This window comes from Lissotriton helveticus, chromosome 8 (genome assembly GCF_964261635.1).
Source record: "Lissotriton helveticus chromosome 8, aLisHel1.1, whole genome shotgun sequence".
NCBI classification, from domain to species: Eukaryota; Metazoa; Chordata; class Amphibia; order Caudata; family Salamandridae; genus Lissotriton; species Lissotriton helveticus.
In genome coordinates, this window is record NC_136069.1 from 875,987,845 (window position 1) to 876,008,240 (window position 20,396).

At 43.4% G+C, this 20,396-nt stretch overlaps 1 protein-coding gene and 1 non-coding gene across 3 annotated transcripts in view; both read right to left on the minus strand.

Annotated features, from left to right (window-relative positions):
- EPHA3 (EPH receptor A3) overlaps positions 1–20,396 on the minus strand; it is a 960,369-nt gene that overhangs the window by 124,876 nt on the left and 815,097 nt on the right. For both annotated transcript variants that reach the window (XM_078657673.1, XM_078657672.1), the window contains exons 14-15: positions 7,629–7,778; positions 5,782–5,975 (exon numbers count right to left, since the gene is read on the minus strand). In XM_078657673.1, coding sequence (XP_078513799.1) covers positions 5,782–5,975; positions 7,629–7,778 — 344 coding nt within the window. The remainder of the gene's footprint in view (positions 1–5,781; positions 5,976–7,628; positions 7,779–20,396) is intronic.
- TRNAK-CUU (transfer RNA lysine (anticodon CUU)) lies at positions 442–514 on the minus strand. The gene has a single exon. It is a non-coding gene; the product is annotated as a tRNA-Lys (tRNA).

The window sequence follows — 20,396 nt, forward strand, 5'->3', positions numbered from 1 at the left end:
CCTTGTTCCAGAATTGTAAAACGTAAACAAGTGGACACTAGACTATTTTTTTCTAAAATAGGAGACAAACCTAGAAGATCCCGGTTTGTATTTTCTAGGATTTAATACTGAATCTAAGTGTGATTTGACTATAAATGCAGCACAGCCTCGTTGTCGTAATCTTTTCTGAATATATTTGTTTTATTATATACTAAACCGATCGCCTGTATTTTAGTTCGCTAGAAGGACCACGATTTAACTGCAAAGTAAACGTTTTCAGCAGTGTAGCATACCATAAAAATACTGTACGAAATAGACCACGGGCAAAGCAACGTTTTCACTAATACACCATAAAAATAATGTATACAAAATATTTAATACGAAACAGCGCTTTTTAATGTATTGTGCCTTAAGCATACTATCTAAAGTAATAAAAAGTAAAATGAATTAAAAAATCTAATCGGCCCAACGTGGGGCTCAAACCCACGACCCTGAGATTAAGAGTCTCATGCTCTACCGACTGAGCTAGTCGGGCGCCTGCTTCTCAACTAGCTTTTTTCATATACAATGAACAACAAGCATTTGCAATGCAATCGATCTCGCCTTTGGGACATTGTAAGTGTTTAGCCAGAGCTATTAGCACTGCCAATGTGTTTAAGTTATGTTATAAAACTTAATGTAAAAGCTATTAGCGGTCAACATTGCAACAATCCTATTTGTGTGAGAATAGGTGGACTTACACAGGTTAGCAACACAAATACATCTGATGATGTACCTATTGCTGAGAGAGTGGCCATTGCTGAGGGAGTGGTGGCGCTGGAGTCAGCCCTGGAGGTGCCAGGGACGTGCATTTTCTAGGTATATAGGTATGGAGTATGGTGTACTGTGGCATCCCGAGCGACAGGGTGAGGCGCAGGCAGAGAGTTCAACGGCAGCCACGGACAGGAACGAAGCTAGTAGAACATTCCCGATTAAGAGAATTTTTTGTTTAGCCAATTCAACATCAGAGCTGAGCATGTGTCATCTTCTTTACTGAGAGCAGGATGGAGCTTTGCTTTTTGAAAGCTAAGGTGCTATTATTGGGGCTACAAAGATCACTGTGTCTAAGGGTGCCTTTTGAGCCGATATTCTTTAATAAAGCGCTTTACCCAACATTCCTGTTCTTAGTTTTACATTTGCCACATTTTCTACTGAGCTGGTGGACATTTAGCTTGAATTGTTCTTTTCCAGTTTCATGAACTTTATCATTAAAATTAAATTTAATGTAATGCCCAAACCAAAGTATTGCTCTCCAGAATATTCAACTTATATATGACAGGCAGGACTATTTGCACTTTTGAATAATTATGCTTCTTTTAACTTTTAAATTGCCGTTCGTGAGCGTTCTGAAATTATGCATGTGGCGCTAAACGGCTTGCAAAAAAGCTCAGTGATTAGGACGCCTTGTGCAGAAACCTGCTGAGGTTTGAACCTGCAGGGCTGACTCATCCCTTTGTCCTTCCTATGTTGATAAAGAAGTACTGTAAAGTTATGTTCAGCTAAAATGTACAGCAGTAATCTGAAAACATAAGCTATTTTTGTTACAAATGCAGCCCTAAATAGTAAAAGCTGCTTTCAGTAAGACTCACATTGCTTTTAACTGGATGCCAAAAAAAGCTCCCTGTACTATCAGACTTTAGTGCACTTTATTACTCTTATTGGTCTGTATGACCTATACTTCCTTTGTACTGCCCACTCCTTAGGTGTTAACCCTATGCCCCCACATGGTCTCCGATGCCATCCACAGGCGCTGTGTGGCTTCCCTTCTTGCCCATACTATCCTTGCCCTCACCGTGGCCGCTCGCGCCATGCTCCCAAATCAGAGCTCTCCGGTCCTACCACCGGAACAGCTCCTGAACCCGGCTCGCTTCTATAACTCGCCCGGGCAGATTTTACAACTTGGTCCCAGGAGCGGAAGCAGTTAATCAACAGTAAGGTAGGCAAGGCATGAAAATAGAACTAGGGGAAGGAAAGGTGAGGTAAGGAAGTTCGCCCTCCTAAAGAACCAGCCCACCGGAAGTTGGTCAAGCAAAAGTGGAGGATTTACATTAGTTAACGAGCATGGAGTAGTAGTAATGCAGCGAGAAAGGAACTCGGCCAGGATTACAAAAGCATGCTTTTTGATATCAAAAGGGAAACTTGTTGATACAACAAGTTCGAATGGCAAAAGAAAAGTTGACAAATCAGAAACAATGTAAATGGATTATAAATAAGTTTCCGAATATTAACAGATCTTTTGAGCCACAAGTGAGTGTTGTTATAAAGTGTTGTTTAAGTCACGGTGCAGTAAGCTTTTAAATATATTATCTCCTTTTCCCTAGAAAATGTTCCGTTAGAAACGGGTACTGTCACAGAGTCAATTAGAAAGGAAGAGAAGGCTCCTTGGCATTTTGTTTAGACAACGGAAACCACCTCAATCCTTGTCCATTTTCATTTTTACAGGTGGTCGTGTTTAAAGAGGTATTTATTTTTGTGTATTAGCATGAATATAGCGCTGACCCGCCAAGTGCCTACGGAGCGCTTTACACACTCGCCAAGATGGAATAATGTATTGTCCAGGACAGCACACGAATAAACAACCGACAGGCAGGAGTCCGCGCCTTTCCTGACAGATGCGGCGGATTAGGCGATGATGACATTCTTCGCCTCTTCTGAAAACACTGACATTTTTTCCCTTCTGTGTGTTTACAGTTTCGACAATTGTTTTAAATGAGTTTCCATGCTTTTACTGCACCCTGGGGACATGCTTCTTTGCACTTCAGCTTTGAATTTTCTTACCTTACCGCATACGCAGAACTATTACACTCTTGGAAGAGTGTTTGATAGAAAAAGAGACGTTAGTGTGATTATCGCGCTCCCCGTCGCTGTTCATGTCTGCTACAAACCTGGCATGCTGACCTCATCCGGGAAGAGAACTCTTTAAAGGGACAGACACTCCATCATAAGAACGGGCTCTGGAACGGGGAAGGGAATGAAAACAAATCACACCCCGCTCTCTGCAGTTGAAACCAGGGTTAACTTTGCACGATTAATAGATGGCAAATAGTAGATGTTCAAATGACACGCTGAGGTGACCAAGGTGGTTAAACAACTGGGAAAACCAGTCAGGTCCCGGGCCGCGCTGTGATTGGCTGACGTCACGGGGGTGTCCCGGGCCGGCAGCCAATCACAGCGCGGCCCGGGAATGACGTCACGGGGGTGTCCCGGGCCGGCAGCCAATCGCAGCGCGGCCCGGGACAAAGGGGCGGGGCTTAAAAAAAGCACCAGAAACGCCCCCGAATCGCGTTTTCGAGAGAATGCGCGATTGACAGCCTCTGTCTCCCAATGGCTAGTCTCCATTTATGGAGCTAGCCAATTGGAAACAGAGGCGGTCCGAACCTCACTACTGAAAACAAAAGATTTCGATCTGGGAGGGGCTTCGCCCCTCGCCAAGTCGAAACCTAATAAAGGAATGAGGGGAAATAGTAAATGTGACCCAAAAGATGCACGTAGAAGACATAGATCCCTTTAGGCAAGAAAAAAAATTATGAAGTTAAAAGAATATTGAAACAGGGGGACTATGCCAACATTGGAAGATTAATTAAAGTGATGTAAACAGTATATAAGAAGTGTATATATCACCAAAGGTACTCTAGCTTTAAGAGCACCGAAAGGAGATATTTCTGTTTTTGGAATTATCCAAATATCCCCAAAAGGAAATATAACTGTAAGACCTTGGAGAATATATCACAAGAGCTGTATACAGAAGATATTAAGAATTTAAAATGTATTAGTCAAACCAGCCTGCTTATCAGCTGGACTGCCCACCAAAGAGAAGAGTCTGAGCTACTTGGAAAATGTAGAAAGTGGTAATTTAACTGGAATTAGTGACATTCCCAATGAACTCAGGGTGGCTGAGTCTTTAAAATAAGAAAAACATTGGCTGTAAGGTCAAAATAAACTGCAGCGCAACAACAGAAAAGTTAAATGTCACTGTTAGAAAATAAAATGTAACATCATCTTGGTCTAGACTTCTAGAACTGTGTTTCACATCTCAACTCCAGTGTCCATTAAACGTTTCAGCTCTCTTACTTACAACATATGGTTTTCATTTACTATACTTGATGTTTTAAAGAAAAAAACAACACAGATCATGTTTTTAGACTTTTCTTTTCAAGATTACCCCTATACGCCCCTAGAATGTTCAGCGTACTGGAAATGTGTTAGATTACTTATTTATATTGTAATTAAATGAAAACTGCAACTTAAAAGCGGTTCTTTTGTTGCCAAAGAGAAAAAGTACTTCAATACACTATAATAGTTTTGACAAAATATAATTTTAGGCATGTTGGGCACCAGCTAAATTATTTTACACCAGAGAGGGAGAGGCTTGGCAAGGACATTTCTGAATCTTTTAAGTGAATGATTAGACAAACTTTGCTTTGGGATCAATGGGGTAGCAAAGTTGCCATGGACTGTAATCCAAGAAAGGTAAATGGGCCCTGAAGCCTGGTTTTGTAGTAGAAAACCGCTATTATTGTGGCGCTGACAAAAATGCTGAAAGCAGCACTCTTCCCTTCATCACCCGCTGCATTCTTCTATTACCATCTACCAATTCGCAGGCGCTCCTTTTCTCCTCTCTCTCTTCCTCCTCTCTGATCACTTTCTTTCTACCATCCCACTCCCTCCCTCTCTTACTCTCTCTCTTGAATCCTCCACTGCCTGGTGTCATGCCCCTGTGAAGCTGGGGAACGTGGCAGAGGCATCAGGAAAGACCCTGGGGTTTCAAACCCGGCCTTCAAAGCTACAGGCCGACTGGGAAATGCCCGGTGGGAAAAAAGTCTGTCCTGCTTCTCTCACACCCGTGGGCTCCACTGCACCTGCTGCACTATTGATAGCTACGCCCCTGATTGGGATCTGGATCTGTATTAATTCATACTTATAGCAGGCATCACCCTCCAGATAAAGGTTCAGCTCCCGTGGCACCCCTGCTTTCTTCTCAATTCCCTTCTTTTCAATAGTTCGAGTCACCGCTTTTATAACATAACAGGCTAATTGCCCAGCTCAAGATTTACCAACACATTAGTTCACATAACTAAATCATTTATGTGCAGGTATTATTAGCAGTGAATGAAGATTAAAAAGGAGTAGAAGTAAATAACTTGGAGCAATAAATATAATAACATGCTTTAAATAGGGCTGCATCTATCACTCCTAGTAGCTGAAAATAACTTAGTCACTCTTATTTAATACTGTTCAATGTATCTCCCTAGAAAGATAGAGGCAACATTGAAAGAATTCGAATTTGTGATTTACAGACCACAGCTGCCATCAGCGGTGAGCACTTAAATCGCACAGCCATCTTGCTGGCTCTAGAACCATCCTGAACCCCTCACTTGCTCACTCACTAAAATACCAACTAGTTCTCCACTGTATAATAACACCAGTATTCTTAAAGGGTGTCTATGAAATAATATAATATTTTTAACTGATGGATAATTAAAGTGGAGACGAGGTTGACAGCAACTTTAGTACTGCATTTCGGCTGTGTTATTATTTTAATCCTTGCTAATCAAATTCAAATTCTTGTCTCCTGAACACTATCCAAAATTCTGTTTCTTTAAAAGAAAACCCAGCAGATGTCAAAGTTGTTTCTGAGCCTTCTGATGTATGGAAAGCAATGAATAAATTTGAACGGGAAGGTAGACAAAAGCAAACACGTTATAATTAGGCACATAAAGCAAACACATTTGAGTGTGTGTGAGGCAAGCGCTAATGTGTCACCTTGCCGCCGCATTGGCGATTACTTTCAGGCTGCTGGGATTGCGGATCAGCTTGTCCAAGATGCTGACAATCTGCTCAAATTTAGGTCTGTTGTTTCTGTCTTTCTGCCAGCAGTCGAGCATCAGCTGATACAAAGCAGCTGGGCAGTCCATAGGCGGTGGCAACCGGTAGCCTTCGTCAACTGCTTTAATTACCTGCAAAAAAAAAATTAAAAGTTTAATGAAACTTAAAAAAATGTCTTAGGCATTCACTGTGTCAAGGGCGTGGAGTTGAGACGTTTCATGGTCAAACATGTTGATTTTTTTTAATTGGCTCTGGGTGCAACACATGCAGTTTATCTGCTAAGTAAATGGTGATGCAAACAAGCAAAACACAGAGGGCTTTCTGTTTATCAAGATAAAGTGTCTGACTTTCACGAAGGTTGCCGATTAAAAGAAATGCTTAAGTATAGTTCTAAATATTTCACCACTTTTTTTTAAAAGGAACAGGTTGTCCTAATTGATCACCCGTAGGTGCTAGAGTGAATATGAAAGAAATACTGAAAACTAAAATTTGAATGATAATAACATGTTGGTTTATATTTAGCACTTCATAGGTCATTTTTGTCTCTAAGCTCTATGTTATTATTGTCCAATGTATTTTTACTAAATTTTTCGGTTTGTCCTCGTATTAATGTGAACTTGTAACCCGCAGGTCGCAGAAGATGTCAACAGCAAGAATTCAACTCCTGAGCCCCCATGCAAGAGTTTTTTCCTTAAACTCAAAATAGTAGTATGGCAAAAGTCACTGGGCAGACAATTAACTATTGCAAATTGTGTGATGTGTGGTTTCTCGGCAAGACTGGTCCCTGTTCATTCATTGGTCACCATGGGTATGCAAAAGACAGCACACAACTGAAACATAAACGTTTGTCTGCAATGATGACAATTGCATAAGATCTAAGTTCTGATGCACTGTATCATTCTGCTGATGGAATGGAAGAATATTATGAGGTTTGGTGGAAGCATCCTTTAGTTTGGACAACGTAGACCTTTACAACTTGCCAGATTTGCATGTGGTAATGTCATGCACCATGATTTACCAATTCTGGGAAGTCCTAATAACTCAGATGTTGCAAAATTACCAAGGATTACAACTGGATCCCTGTGGTTCCCCTGACAAAATAGGAATTGCCGGGAATTGATAATTTCAGGTCGCCTTTCACTAGATGAAGTCCCCCCATGGGGCACAAAGGTTCTGTGGGTTTCCTGCGGATCTCACAATTCTGATGGAGCTGATAATTCCTGCTGCAGGTCCAATATAAATTACATGGGAGCTAGCAAGAGGGCCAAATAATTGTATCCCTCCTAAGCACTACAAGTTTTGAAAATGCTGGCCCTCGGCTGGCTTTCCCATCAGTGTGTTCCACTCTTCTAGCATTACCGTAAGCCGCTGGGAACCGTATATGGGTGGTTTTTCACACAGTTGGAGAATTGTAAGAAAAAGCATGCAAGATTCACTACAGGTGGTCGGCTGGTCTCCAATTTGTTTGCCGGTTCAGCAACACAAGCAGACCTGATGATATCTCAAATATTCTCTTTCTTGTTCCCAAGCATATTTTCTTCAATATAAGCCAATAGAAATATTCTTACATACATCTTAAGGTAATGTTTTAAACCACCTCAAATGCATTTCATTTGAATGTATTTTCCTTTATATGTTAAATAAAGAAAGTAGCATTGTACATGGACATTTTCTTCCTTGGTGCAATATCACTCTGATCTCTACCTGGCCTCTTTCTGCTTCACTTCCTTTCATAGCATGCCTTCGTCTTTGAGAACATTACCCACAAAGTGCAATCGACTTACATCTTGATTGGACATCTCCCAGTATGGTCTCTCTCCATATGACATAACTTCCCAGAGAACAATTCCATAACTCCAAGCATCACTGGCTGAGGTGAACTTGCGATATGCAATGGCTTCAGGTGACGTCCACCGAATCGGAATTTTACCACCCTGGGGGAAAAGAGGGAATGTTAATAGCCATTGACCCTGTTAATGTATGTTTAGGTTTGGATAGAAAATGTTTACACCTTGTGAAACAAAAGTACATACAGAAAGAATTTAAATATATTCAAATGTAACACAATAAAAAATTATATCATTTTGTGAAGACCTATTTTGGTTATAAAAAGGAACATCAATTTTATTTTTAGTCCTGTCCTCGAGACGCCATTAGCTGCCTCGTAGGCCACATAATGACCAAAAAAATGGAAACATATCATTCATTCAGTCAGACCTCTTCTCTATTGATCTGTTCAACTGTCAATCAAATCTTAATTCCACCCACCAAGGGGAAACATCCTTTACAACGCAACTTTTACCACGCAGTGCCTTTACGACGAAACTATTACAACAAAAACCATTACAACGCATTGCGCTGGGGGGCGCTCTAGGATAGGGAATAGATTTAATTTACTATCCAACACCTTCCCTGCTATCCACGGGGACTGGAGTTGGAATAGTAAATTAAACTATTCACTATCCAGCACCCCTCAACACTATGCGTTGTAATGGTTTGCGTTGTAAAAGTTGCGTCGTAAAGGCATGCACGGTAAAAGCATGCATTGTAACGACGTACATCCCCCACCAAGGCATACAGCATGTGGCAATGGGTCAGTCCAGCTCACCGATTATATCTCACGCACAGTGAGTGACAGTGTTTTTTCTTGATCACATGTGGTATGGTTTTGGAGTTTACATAGTGCTTACACCTGTTGACATGCAGAAGTGCTCTACACAGCCACCAGAAAAGAAGTATATCTCAGTGTCAAGGCCTGTTCTGCCACCTACTCTCTGTTACATTTTTTATATGTTTGCCACTATTTTTTTCCGCTTCGCATATGTTTAGAAAAGCTGAATACATTTTTTTAAAATCACTTAGTGGGTACCTAGGCCAGAACTATTGGCTTTGATAATGATTGCCATTGTAATCGTAAAAAGAGAAAGTACAGTTTTATGTAACACTTATGAGGTCACTCATAAACACTCATAAAGAAAATTATCACACTACGAATGATATCTATCATCTACATTTTAATTCAATGCTTTCCAACAATGTTGTAGAACTCAAATCAATTTAGTTTATAACCATGCATGAATTTGGAAATTGGCAGCTCAGTTCACGGAAATACGTTTGTGGAGGTGAACAAGTGAACTGAAGAAATTGGATTTAGATAATGCAGACTTGCAGAATATTCCAAATCCCAACCATGCTTGTCATGACTAAAGCTCAGGGCAAATGTGGGTTTAGGCCAGCACAAAAGATGCACCCTCAGCGGCACTGTGGCGGCCGGGTGCAGAGTGCTATTTTGGCGTCGGAAGCTCTGTAGCTTTCAATGGGGAAGTCTCTGGTTTGCAAAAGCACTGCAGGCATGGTGACAAAGGTCTTCTGGTGCGACCACCACATGGAGAGGTAAGTTGGGATGTTGGGGGTTGGTTAGGCGCCATCGGCGGGGCCACCCAAGGTCGTGGAGCGTCGGGTGCAAGGGTGCCTTGTAGGGTCGGATCTTCTTACCAGCCCCTGGTTGCAGTTGGGGGGACCTTCCAGTTTGAGGCTGCAGGCGGCGGTTAGAGGCTCGAGGCAGGTCAGGGGTCACCGGATCTTTGATCAGGATCGCCACTGAGACCTCCTCTTGGTGTTGGGCCACTCGAACTCGGGCCGTGGGCATCTGGTGCAAACCTGCGGATCCTTGCAGAGCTGTTGTTTGAACAAATCCAGTGTTCACGGGACACAGAGTCTTTGGGATTGAAGGCAGGCAGGTGCTCTGGGTTTCTCAAGGTTGCTGGCTGCAGGAAACACCAGGATTTTGCTGGAGCAGGTTTGAGGTGGGGACAAGCCGGTAGGGCTGGCGCAAAGTCATTGGGCGTCTTGCTCTTGTTAGCTACGGCACGGCTGTTCGATCCTTCTTCTTTTCTTCTTCTCGTTTGATGTTGAACCTTTTTGGTTCAGGTCTGCCTCCTAAATATAGTGTTTAGGGGGAGTTTTAGGGGTCTTGAGGTCAGTACCCAATGGGCTACTGACCTTAGGGTGACTACATCCTTAGTGTGTTCACCCCACGTGGGGGAGTGAGCACAATCCCTAATCCTGGTTGGGGAGTGCCTGCCATCTGCAAGACGGTGGACACTGAAGAGTGGGTTTTACCTCGCCTCCCTGAGGGGTGGGGTTGGCAGAGGTGGACACACCTTCTGGGTTGGCAAATTTTTCCTGACTGTCTTCCCGACGAAAAGGAGGGGAGAATGGAAGGGGGCCTGCTCCTGATAGTAGGAGGGGCTGGGGGTCGCATAAAAAATGCTGCTAGGCCTTTGAAGCACCCCTGCCACAGATGGTTCTTCCTGGCCTGGGGGAGGTAAGAACACCTCTGCACAGGAAAGGCTTTGTTTCTGGGCTCAGGGAGCGAAGGCTCCTACCCTAGGGGTCCAGAAACATGTCTCATGGTGGGAGGCTGGTGTGTATCAGTCAGGGGACCCACCGGAGGCTAGTTGTTTTTCAGGGGGCATCTCTAAGATGCCCTCTAAATCCCAAACTGGTGGGGTTTTAATATGCTAATAAGTTTGATACCAAACTTCTCAGTTTTCAGTGTAGCCATTATGATGCTGTGGAGTTCGTAATGACAAACTCCCAGCACCATATACTCTTAATGGCAACACTTCACTTACAATGTCTAAGAATGGACTTAGACACTGTCGGGGAACAGGGCTCATTCGCCTGTACCCTCACCACTGATATAGGGCACCCAGCTACACAGGTGACTGATCTATGCCAGGGCAGTGGGTTGTAGGCATGGCACACAGGGATGTGTGCCATGTCGACTCCACTTTTTTCGGCACCAAAAAACCTAGCCTGCAAAGGCAATGAGTGAGTGAAACGGTACAGGACCTCTAAGGGTGGCACAATAAGTGCTGAAGCCCTTAGAGGTCTTCCCTGTTCACAGTGCCCTGGGTACCTGTGGTACCATTTACCAGCGGCTGACCTGTGACCAGAGATGCCAATTGGGTTTGGGTTAGTTTTGGGTAAAGAACACAGGCCCTGGGAACCTGATTGGCAGGGACCCAGGGCACATCAAGTCGAAGTGATCAGTAGTCTGGCAAAAAGTGGGGGGTTACTGCAACAGAAACCCAGCTTCTCACACATATGCCTTGTAGTTAGTCTGGAGCCAGGGCAAAGAAGGCAAAGAAGGCAAGGCAACTGTGCACTTCAAAGGCATGCCTTTGCATTCTTCTCCCACTTCAAAAGCAAAACTGAGTATCAATATTTGACCTGAGACATCAGCTCTTCAGCACTTTTGGACCTGTTGATACTCTTCCATGAAGGCCTGCTGCACTGCTGAAAGTACGGCCACTCTTCTGGACTACTGCTCTGAAGGATTACTGCCTGCCGCCCTCTTGCCTGGGTGAGAATGACTGGACCTCCATCTGTTGAGACCAGGATCACCGAATGACTCCAACTGCTGGCTGGCCTCCCGACTTGAGCCTCAGGGACAGAAGGCTTCAACAACCTGGACCGCAGCACCTGATCTCTGGCATCTGTGAGTCTACCCTGCCAAGTGTTCCCTCCACAGTCCTGGAAATTTGAAAAAGGTCCTAAGGTGTTTTGCCAGCCTCTGTGGATCCAGTGGAACCAGCGCATCTCCTCTGCTGCATGGCCAAACCTCAAGCAGGACCAGCCTGTCAGCACCACTGCATGGGGTTTTCCCATTGCCAAGATCCCCATTGCATCACAATTTTCATAAGAACCACCACCACGTGACACATATTAGGCATAGGTCCTCATATCCCTCATCCATGGCAGTCTCGTGGACGATGCCAGACTCTTCATTGCAGCCTTGCAGCTCCTCAGAACCAATGCATCACCCCCACTACGCAACACATCCTTGCCTCTGGCATTTTGAATTGCAAGCCTTTGTCAACAGGATTCTTGATGATGACGCAGGACCTCGCATTGCAGACTCGCTGCATCTCGGAACCGATTCATCGCTTCTGCTGCGCAACACATCTTCGATTCAGACCTTCACAATGCGCCGCAAAGCTGGACTAAGGTACTTTGTTCAGTGGGCCTAAATGGGTCCCTGTAGGTGGTCTGCCCTCCATTGTGATTCAAAGGCTTTAACAGTGGTGATAAAATTGTCCTACATGGAACTTCATAAAAACCACAGAAAAATGCTAGGCTTGGGATGAGCTAGCAACAAATCAAATTGGTTAAACCAGAATCTGGTAGGAGAAACCGATGATGAAAATTAGACACATGGAGCAGTATGGTTCAACAGTGGGCCTTGTTAGAATATAAGCATGCCATCACACTGAGGGTTGCTTACGTTCTAACCTCTCTCTCTCTGCTTTCCTCAGTAACAGCAAGTTGCTACAAGTCCAAGAAATATCTGCTTTCAAGATATTACATGGTGAGTTAAACAGTGCTGCTCTACCTACTTTGATAAGGGAGTCGTGTGTATATGCCAGCCATTTAATAGGTATCCACCCTTGAATCTGCTAACAGGGAGAAACAAAGGTTTCTCCCTGTTAACACAATTCTCAGGTCTCACCCAAATGGTGAGCCACCTGATCAAGAGATGCAGAGCAATAATACCTGGTAAGTATGGCAATTCCAATTTTGCATGAACCATAAAAGCGGGTGTTTGAAGTTGGGAATGCAAAAAGACGTCTGCAGAACCAAATCTCCTCCACTTGAAGCTACCCTGTGTCTATATATCCCCATTTACCACTGCCAAATGTAGCAACTGAAACTGATTTTATCTAATAGATCTTAATCGAGGCACTCAGAGGCTTACTCCCAATTCTGGAGGTGAAGGACAAAAATGCCCCAATAGAACGAGACAGGGCTAATCTTATTGATCCTTTCAGTGGGATCCATGTAAATCGATCATCACAGACAACACCTAGATAGATAAGTATAGGTCAAAATCTCTAAGTTAAGCAAGTCTACTCTGTGCCAAGACACCAGAGGGTTGAGCACAGATTAATTTTGGATTGGCTTGTGCCTCAACCTGACAAGGATGGTGGTTACTGCATGCCCAGGGTTCAAGCCCCAGTCAGCCAACGACCCTATATCTTAATCAGTGCTTTATATGCAAATATAGAAGTGCTGGTACTCACTATTTAGAGTACCTGTTTGCTCCTGAGAAGTGTATCAATTTTCAGTAGAGCAGGTACTCTGCCTTTCAAATCAAAGAAGTGCAGAGACTCAGTACTGTTATACCTGCCCATATAAAGCAGTGTCTTATGGAAAAAGAACTGAATTGGTGGTGTATGTCCAGTGGCGTAGCTAGACCCTTGGCCACCTGTGTCGGTCTCTGCATTTGCAGCCCCTAAGCGATTGCATGTAAGATCGGGGGCATGCTGGCGATTCCTGCATTTACCGTCCCATGACAGCTGCAGGTAAGAGCGGGGGAAGGCCGCCGCCCCCAAAATTTGTCCTGTTTGGGGTAGACTTCCCTCTCCTTCCCCCTTTACTATGCCACTGTGTATGTGTAAGCACAATATAATTCTTGATGCCCGGGGATCTCTTTTACCACTACCATCCATGCATCGCACAGGTTCTAGCTTTATAGGTGGAGGTGTAAGTGCTTGTAAATGCTTTCTTGCCTTCTTGACATGACCTCTCTAGGGCACTATTTAAGAGAGGTATGAAGAAACCTATAAAGAAATTTCTAATCTATAACCAGGCAATGGATATTTCAAGGAGTTGAATTTCCAATGCTTTTAACCCGGCACCCCTCACAAGCAAAAATCTATTTCTTTGTCTGGTGCCTTTCCAGAGTGAATATAAAAGAAATGTTAAGTCCAAAAAGGTTCTCTATTAATAGCTCAGCTTTTCCAAACTTGATCACAGACTATTCGGTTTTGAACGACTTAAGAAAGACATAGAGGAGAAGTTCAAACTTCTCAAGTGCCTTAGCTACCATAAGCATAAGAATTTTAAATGATCCTTCAATGATAAATGTCACGTGACATTTGAGCAGAATGAATACATTTATAGTCTATGAACCCAACAGCGGCAGCTCCTCTGCTAAGGTGGAGGAGCGTCGCCCCACTGTTTTTTAGCAGTGCAAAAAAGTAAAAATAAAATGAAAATAACACAATGTTATCATTATTTTATTTTTCCTTGCTAAACCAGTTTTGGGGTACGTCCAGGCTTAGCTGTCATCACAGCCAGCAGGGGGAGCAGTGGTTGGTGCACTTAAGTTCGCATGACGGTTTGCCGGTCGTCTAGGGTCAGCTAAACAGTCTTGCACACTTTTCTCCATTTTGCTGTATTGCACAGCCTGGGTGAAGAACATGCACAGGCTCCCACTCCCTTTCTGAGCACCAAACCAGACCGCTCAGACCAATCATGATGCTGCAGTCATGCTGGTGACAGCAGAGTTGTAATTGGCTTAGGGGGGCCTGTGTGCTTCCTGCTTACAGGGGGAGGGATGGCAGCTGTGCAGAGGTGTTTTTTTTAACCCCCTGCCATGCCACCTCAGTTCCATACTAGCCGCCACTGGAACCCTAGCAGCTATACAACTGCTAATATGGTTAGCTTTACATAACAAACGAAATTATAAGGCACGGAACATTACATTTAACCAGCTACTGTGTCTGCATTAATATTAACATTGTGCGTTTTCACAGACAGAAGAAACTATTTTGAGTTTAAAAAGGTATGTTTTTTAGTATGTGCATTCCCTGCATGAGGTTAGCTTCCTCTCACTATTTAACCTTTTCATAAACACTACTTAAACGAACCGACATTTGACGAAAAGAATGCTGATGAGACTGGTGAGCTGGACAGTGCTAGACAAATCTTGAAAAATATTTAGCGTTTTAATAGCCAATCAGCATCTGCATATATTATTATTAATATGTTATAGATTTAGGAGACTTTTCCCTTGTTTGAGGGTGTTTTATATTGCTATTCGGATAATGCATTAAATTACAAGCTCTGCAGAAATATCATAAAAGGGACATACTTCAAAAAATAAAAAGGTATGCAAATTATGTCTTCTTAGTGACATGAAAATACTGAAACAATAGTGCATAAAGAAGGAATATAACGAATTTTAGTATGTATAAAATTCCTCAACATCCGCTTGGGCATAGTATTTTAAATACTGTCAGGTTTTGTTAAAATGAGGTTAGTCACAAAGAGGAAAACACTCAACGCTGTCGAGGATTGGCTGTTCCATGATACGCGACCTGCCAGCCATTCTGTGAGCAGAAGTCCCCTGCCACAGCGTCAGGTAGCTGTAAGAAGAACAGTGGTGCTGGTACATTTGGATATGTGCCGCACCATCCTACTGGCATTTGCTAGGGTGACGAAGGACCTCCAGAGGTGGCTGGTGCTGTGGCACCACATTCTGTGTTGTGCTGTGGAGGCCACTGAGAAGTCACAGGTCTTTGCATTAGCACGCTCAACGGAGCAGCAACCATCCTCACAGTTTGACGTCCCTGTGCTTGGGCACTCCCACGAGCTTTGGCCAAGACAATAGACAAGAAGGGAAACTGCCACCAGCCAGTGTTTCTGTCAACTCTCCTGGCAATAGCAAAGGCCTTAGCAGCGGACTACAAAACTTTCATTATGTCAGGGTTGGTATACTGGAACAAGGAAGAAGCACACCTGCTGGTGAATGACACATGATAGCAAATAGGCCAGATAGTGCAAGTCTATCCTAATTGGCACAGGGACAGAAATGAGAAATAGTGCATTTTCCTCAAAATCGTGGTTGTGTAGCGAGTGCCACAGCACAGAGCAAATGACAGTTTAGGCACAAATACCTGCAGTGTAAGACCAAATGCACAGGGCAGAGAATCGGAGTGCTTATATATGACGTTTACCATGTTTATTTTTTTCCATTGACAGTATTAAGGGCTCAAATTTTGAACATACTGTTTTTTTTCTTTAAAATTGACATATGGAATATATACTTCCTCATGTCCTCATTTGAAACTGTAATGTGACAATATTAAATTAAATACGAATATATTTCAAATGAATCGAAAAAATGAACATTGACAATAGTGAAAATCAAACAGAGCACAATGTGGCTGGCTTTTTGTTTCACAACAAATGAAATAAATGTACAAAGTACCTTTTGCCATATTACAGGGTATGCAGCTCTTATTCGATTTTCTGTGCAGCGGTATGCTATGAAGGCTTATAATACCTATTGATGCTGCAAGCGTATCATAGTCCCACCAATATGAAGCAATGGATACTTATCGCAACAAAGAAATGGTCTATTATGGAGAGCTTCCATATGTTATGTGGCCTGACTGCTAACAGGGAATTCCTGTGTACCCTCCATCGGAAGCTTTAATACTTTGATTGGTGGACTCCATGAAATAGTTATTGGGTGTCCTACTCTTGTCAAGTGGAACCCTGCAATTTCCTATAGATGTAAATATGTCTAGGTATGTAGGGGTATTTGTATAGCGTGAACATAGCAGAGGAGTAAAGGAGTGCTAAACATAAGGGCAAAAGCCAAAGGGACATTGTAGAAAAATTACAATGAGGAATGTAGAAGTGGCTACCTATGAAGTATGTTTAGAAAAATTTCTTCAGTTTCTTTCTTATTTCAGGCAGGAGGGTGTCCACATCTCAGACTTCACAGAAATCACATTACAGCACCGCACAGACAAATGTGAAGGTTGGTTGGCCAGCCTGGCATGGTCATGCTGTGCCTGGGTTTTTTTGCAATGCTACATGTAGACTTCAAGTAAAAGAAAAAACACATGTATTAACCTAAAAAAGCCCAAAGGTTATAAGGACGTTATAGTTATAGTTAGGCTCAGATTTCACTCACACAAATCCAGTGAAATTCTGCAGTTATAGTTGCCTGAGCTACCTATAATGTACGAACCACAATGTACTACTTATGACCTTATGACAATGCACTACTTATGACCTTACATATTACATCACTCATGACAGGTTCAGTGACATCACTGATAAAATATCAAATGACATCACTGATGACATCATTGATGACATCATCTACAGAACCACCCACTCACACCCACACACACACCCACACAACCTCTCTACACCCACTCCCACACAATGCCTCACATACCCATTTACACACCCATACCAGTACTCACATTACCAATCACTCGTCCATAGAGCCACACACGATCAGAAGCACCCAATCCTGGCTGGCCGATAACCACCTCAAACTCAATGCTATGAAAACTGAGTTCCTTCTGATCTCACCTCCCGCGAAAATCTCTACCACTCAAACCTGGCTTAAGCACCTAACTGCACTCAATGTCCAACCGACCATCGTGGATTCAGCAAAATCTTTAGGCATAACACTTGACGCCAATCTCAACATGCAGCAGCATATCAGCAAGGCAACTAAGGGAGCGAACTTCCAAATAAATACCTTGAGGAAACTTAAACCCTTCCTCCCAGCCAAAGACTTCCAAACTGCAGTACAAGCACTAGTCATCCCTCGCATAGACTACGGCAGCATCACCCTCTGCGGTCTCCCCCTAACTACAACTGCACCCCTAAGAGCTTCACTAAACGCGGCAGCGAGACTCATCACTGGATCTAAAAAACACTCACATATCTCCCCTGACTTTAAATTCCTGAACTGGCTGCCTTTTGAAGCCAGAATACATCTGAAAATTGCCTGCATGACGCACAAGGCTATACACCTGAAATCACCCGGCTACCTCACACAGAAGTTGACAATTTCCGGCGGGTCCAGAACCACCAGAAGTACAAACAATCTTCTGCTGAAGCCTCGAAGATTCCGAAAGGAAAAAACTTACAAACGCTCCTTCTCAGGAATGGCGCCTAGGATCTGGAACTCACTCCCTCCTGAAACCAGGCTCATCTCCTCCACTCTTCTTTTTAAGAAAGAAGTTAAAGCTATCCTCATGGCTAAATACACTTGAACTACTACTTTTGATCTTTTAAGACTCTGCGTCGATCTGTACTACTTGTTTGATCCCTTTGCACATGTGTTTTACTTGTATTATCGACCTACCTGATTGTTCATGCTCCCTCTTATTTGTACTACTTGCATTGATGACCTACCTTCCTAACTATGCTCCCTCGTGTACCCACCCTATCACTCACTTACCCCTTGCCTTTGTAAAGTGCTCTGTTATCTGCAAAGATCTTGTTCGCGCTATATAAAACTTTCAAATAAACACACACATCCACTCACTCACTCACACACCCACTCACACACCCACTAACTCACCCATATAGCCACTCATACATGCATCCAGTCATCTGTGGCCCAGCATGCTTGTTTGGTGAGGGGCTTTGCGGCCCCTTCCCTGGGTCAATTTTAGTCCCAGGGACCCCATCCAGGGTGGCCCGGTGCAGTTTTCCTTAAAGGAAAACGGGATGCATTTACAAAATAGAAATGAAACGTTTCAGTTTCATTTTTAAGAGCAGGCAGTGGCCCGTGGGATCACTGCCTGCTCTTAAAAGACATTTTCGCTGCCAATGACAATTCACAAATGGTGGTAAAGGCGATTGTTTGTGACCGCATTTGTAGTCGCAAAACATTCTTACATTCCCCTGAGACTCGCTATTAGGAAGGGATGCCCTTGGAACGCCCCTTCCTAATAACGACACACAAAGCCTCTTTTGCTAGTCTGTAACAGGTTCCCAACTCACAAAATATGTTTGGTACACGCTACACCCTTTTTTAGCGGTCGCAAATGGGCTAATTTCCCATTGGCGACCACAAAAAATGGGCGTACGTCTGGCCCCAAGTCCTTAAAAGTTACCACAAAAACCCTTCCATTTTACAGTTTTTGGCAAAGCGCGTAATTACTTATGAACCAAGAATGTCTTGTTTGAGCTGCCCTCCATCTTTAAGTCTTTAGGACTTGTATGCATTTGAAGTTTGTCCTCATTGACTCTGTATCTCACAAATATCCTTTACTGCACAGGGATATCTTGTTTCTGGAGCAACATGGAACATCTTTGATGGTGAGTGGAAAGACGGAGGTGATAACGCAGGCAACTTTATTTGGCTTGTTTTTCCACATTCTCAACTTCTATATGCTTACCAGGCTGTACGCCGTTTTTCCTCAACATTACACAGCGCAAACCATACATCAGAAACCTGCTGAAAATTAAATCACTGACAATCCGTACAGGGCATCGTTGCACAACTGAATTCATTTGTTGGTGTCCCGTCATTTAAGTAAAATCTTGTATGCCTCTTGGACAAAGGTCTTCAAACTGGGGGCTCCCGATGGTGTGAATTAACCTTTTAGTGGAGGGGGGGGGGAGGGGGGCGGCAGCCGGCTCTGGCCAAAGGGAGTATTAAATATGCCCCAAAGGGAACAAGACAAAGCTCATGCTGAAAAATGTACCTATTTTATCTGTGAAAGATTAACCCATCAGTATTTTTTGTCACTCGTCCTGTATGTGTCACTGTGATGGGAGGGGTCCATATAACACTCAAAGCCCCTCAAATTGCCAATAGCATGTAGGCAACCATGTATTTCATAGCTTTTTTTAAAAGGCACAACTATACACAATTAAGAAGTTTGAACTGTTAAATAGGTTAAGACCTGCTGGATTTATGGAATTATTGTGAGAGAATCTGTTTATCATTTTGGGGAAGGAGCGATCATTATTTTTTTACGCAGGAGGAGGGCAGCTTTAGAAAATTTGAAGTCCATTACTCTAGATGGACATCTACAGACTTCCATCTTTACTCAGGCCAAATGTACGGACTGTGCCAACACACAATTCCACAGCTTCGTGCTCTGTGTGGCTTGGCACACCATAACTACGGTTTCGCTGATTGAGTGATATGCTATACAGGCATATTTAAGATTAAATTTGCGTTTGGTCGCCTGAACGTCTGATGGTGATGTGGCATTTTTAGAGTTTACTCCTTTCTGGAAGTTATGTAAAATACCTCAATAAGCAATAGAGAGAGTGCTCGCTGATTGCAGTAGTCTTCTGCAAAAGCTGGTTTATTTCTGCCAGCACCACTAATCCGCCCCAATCAAGGAGTGGTTTCGCTCCGGTTCAAGAATTCAATCAACAAACGAAGCCCCCAAAATGATTACCCAGAATACATTGTGAGCAGGCGAGAGTGAAAGGGGATTATTTTTAGCACGGTTAAAAGTACTGTCTGAGTCTGCTCTGTTTTATCTGCTTAGCCGAGTTTGAACACATTAAGCACAGAAAATATCCCTGAAAAAAGGACCCACACGTGGACACTGCACATCCAGCAGTCAGGGAATAATTGCTCACAGTACGGGATAGGGATACCAAGCTAAATTTGTCTTTCGCAGGGTGACAGTTGTTGCGGAGGACGACACTTTAATTCATAACAGATCACGAAAAATGTGGCCTGGTGCTATTTAATGTACTTCAGTTGGGCCCAGATTTTGAACACAGTCAGGCAACGCAGCGCAGCCTCTCTCCGTAGAGGCTGCACTGCGTTGCGGGACAAGGAGAGAGCAGGAAAGTGCCATATTCACAAAGGAATGGCACTCTCTTCCCTCTCCCTAGCGCCGGTGCTGATTTCAGCTGCCATACACAGAGCACACACCTTAGCGCCAAGGCGCTAGTGAGCGTGCCTTAGT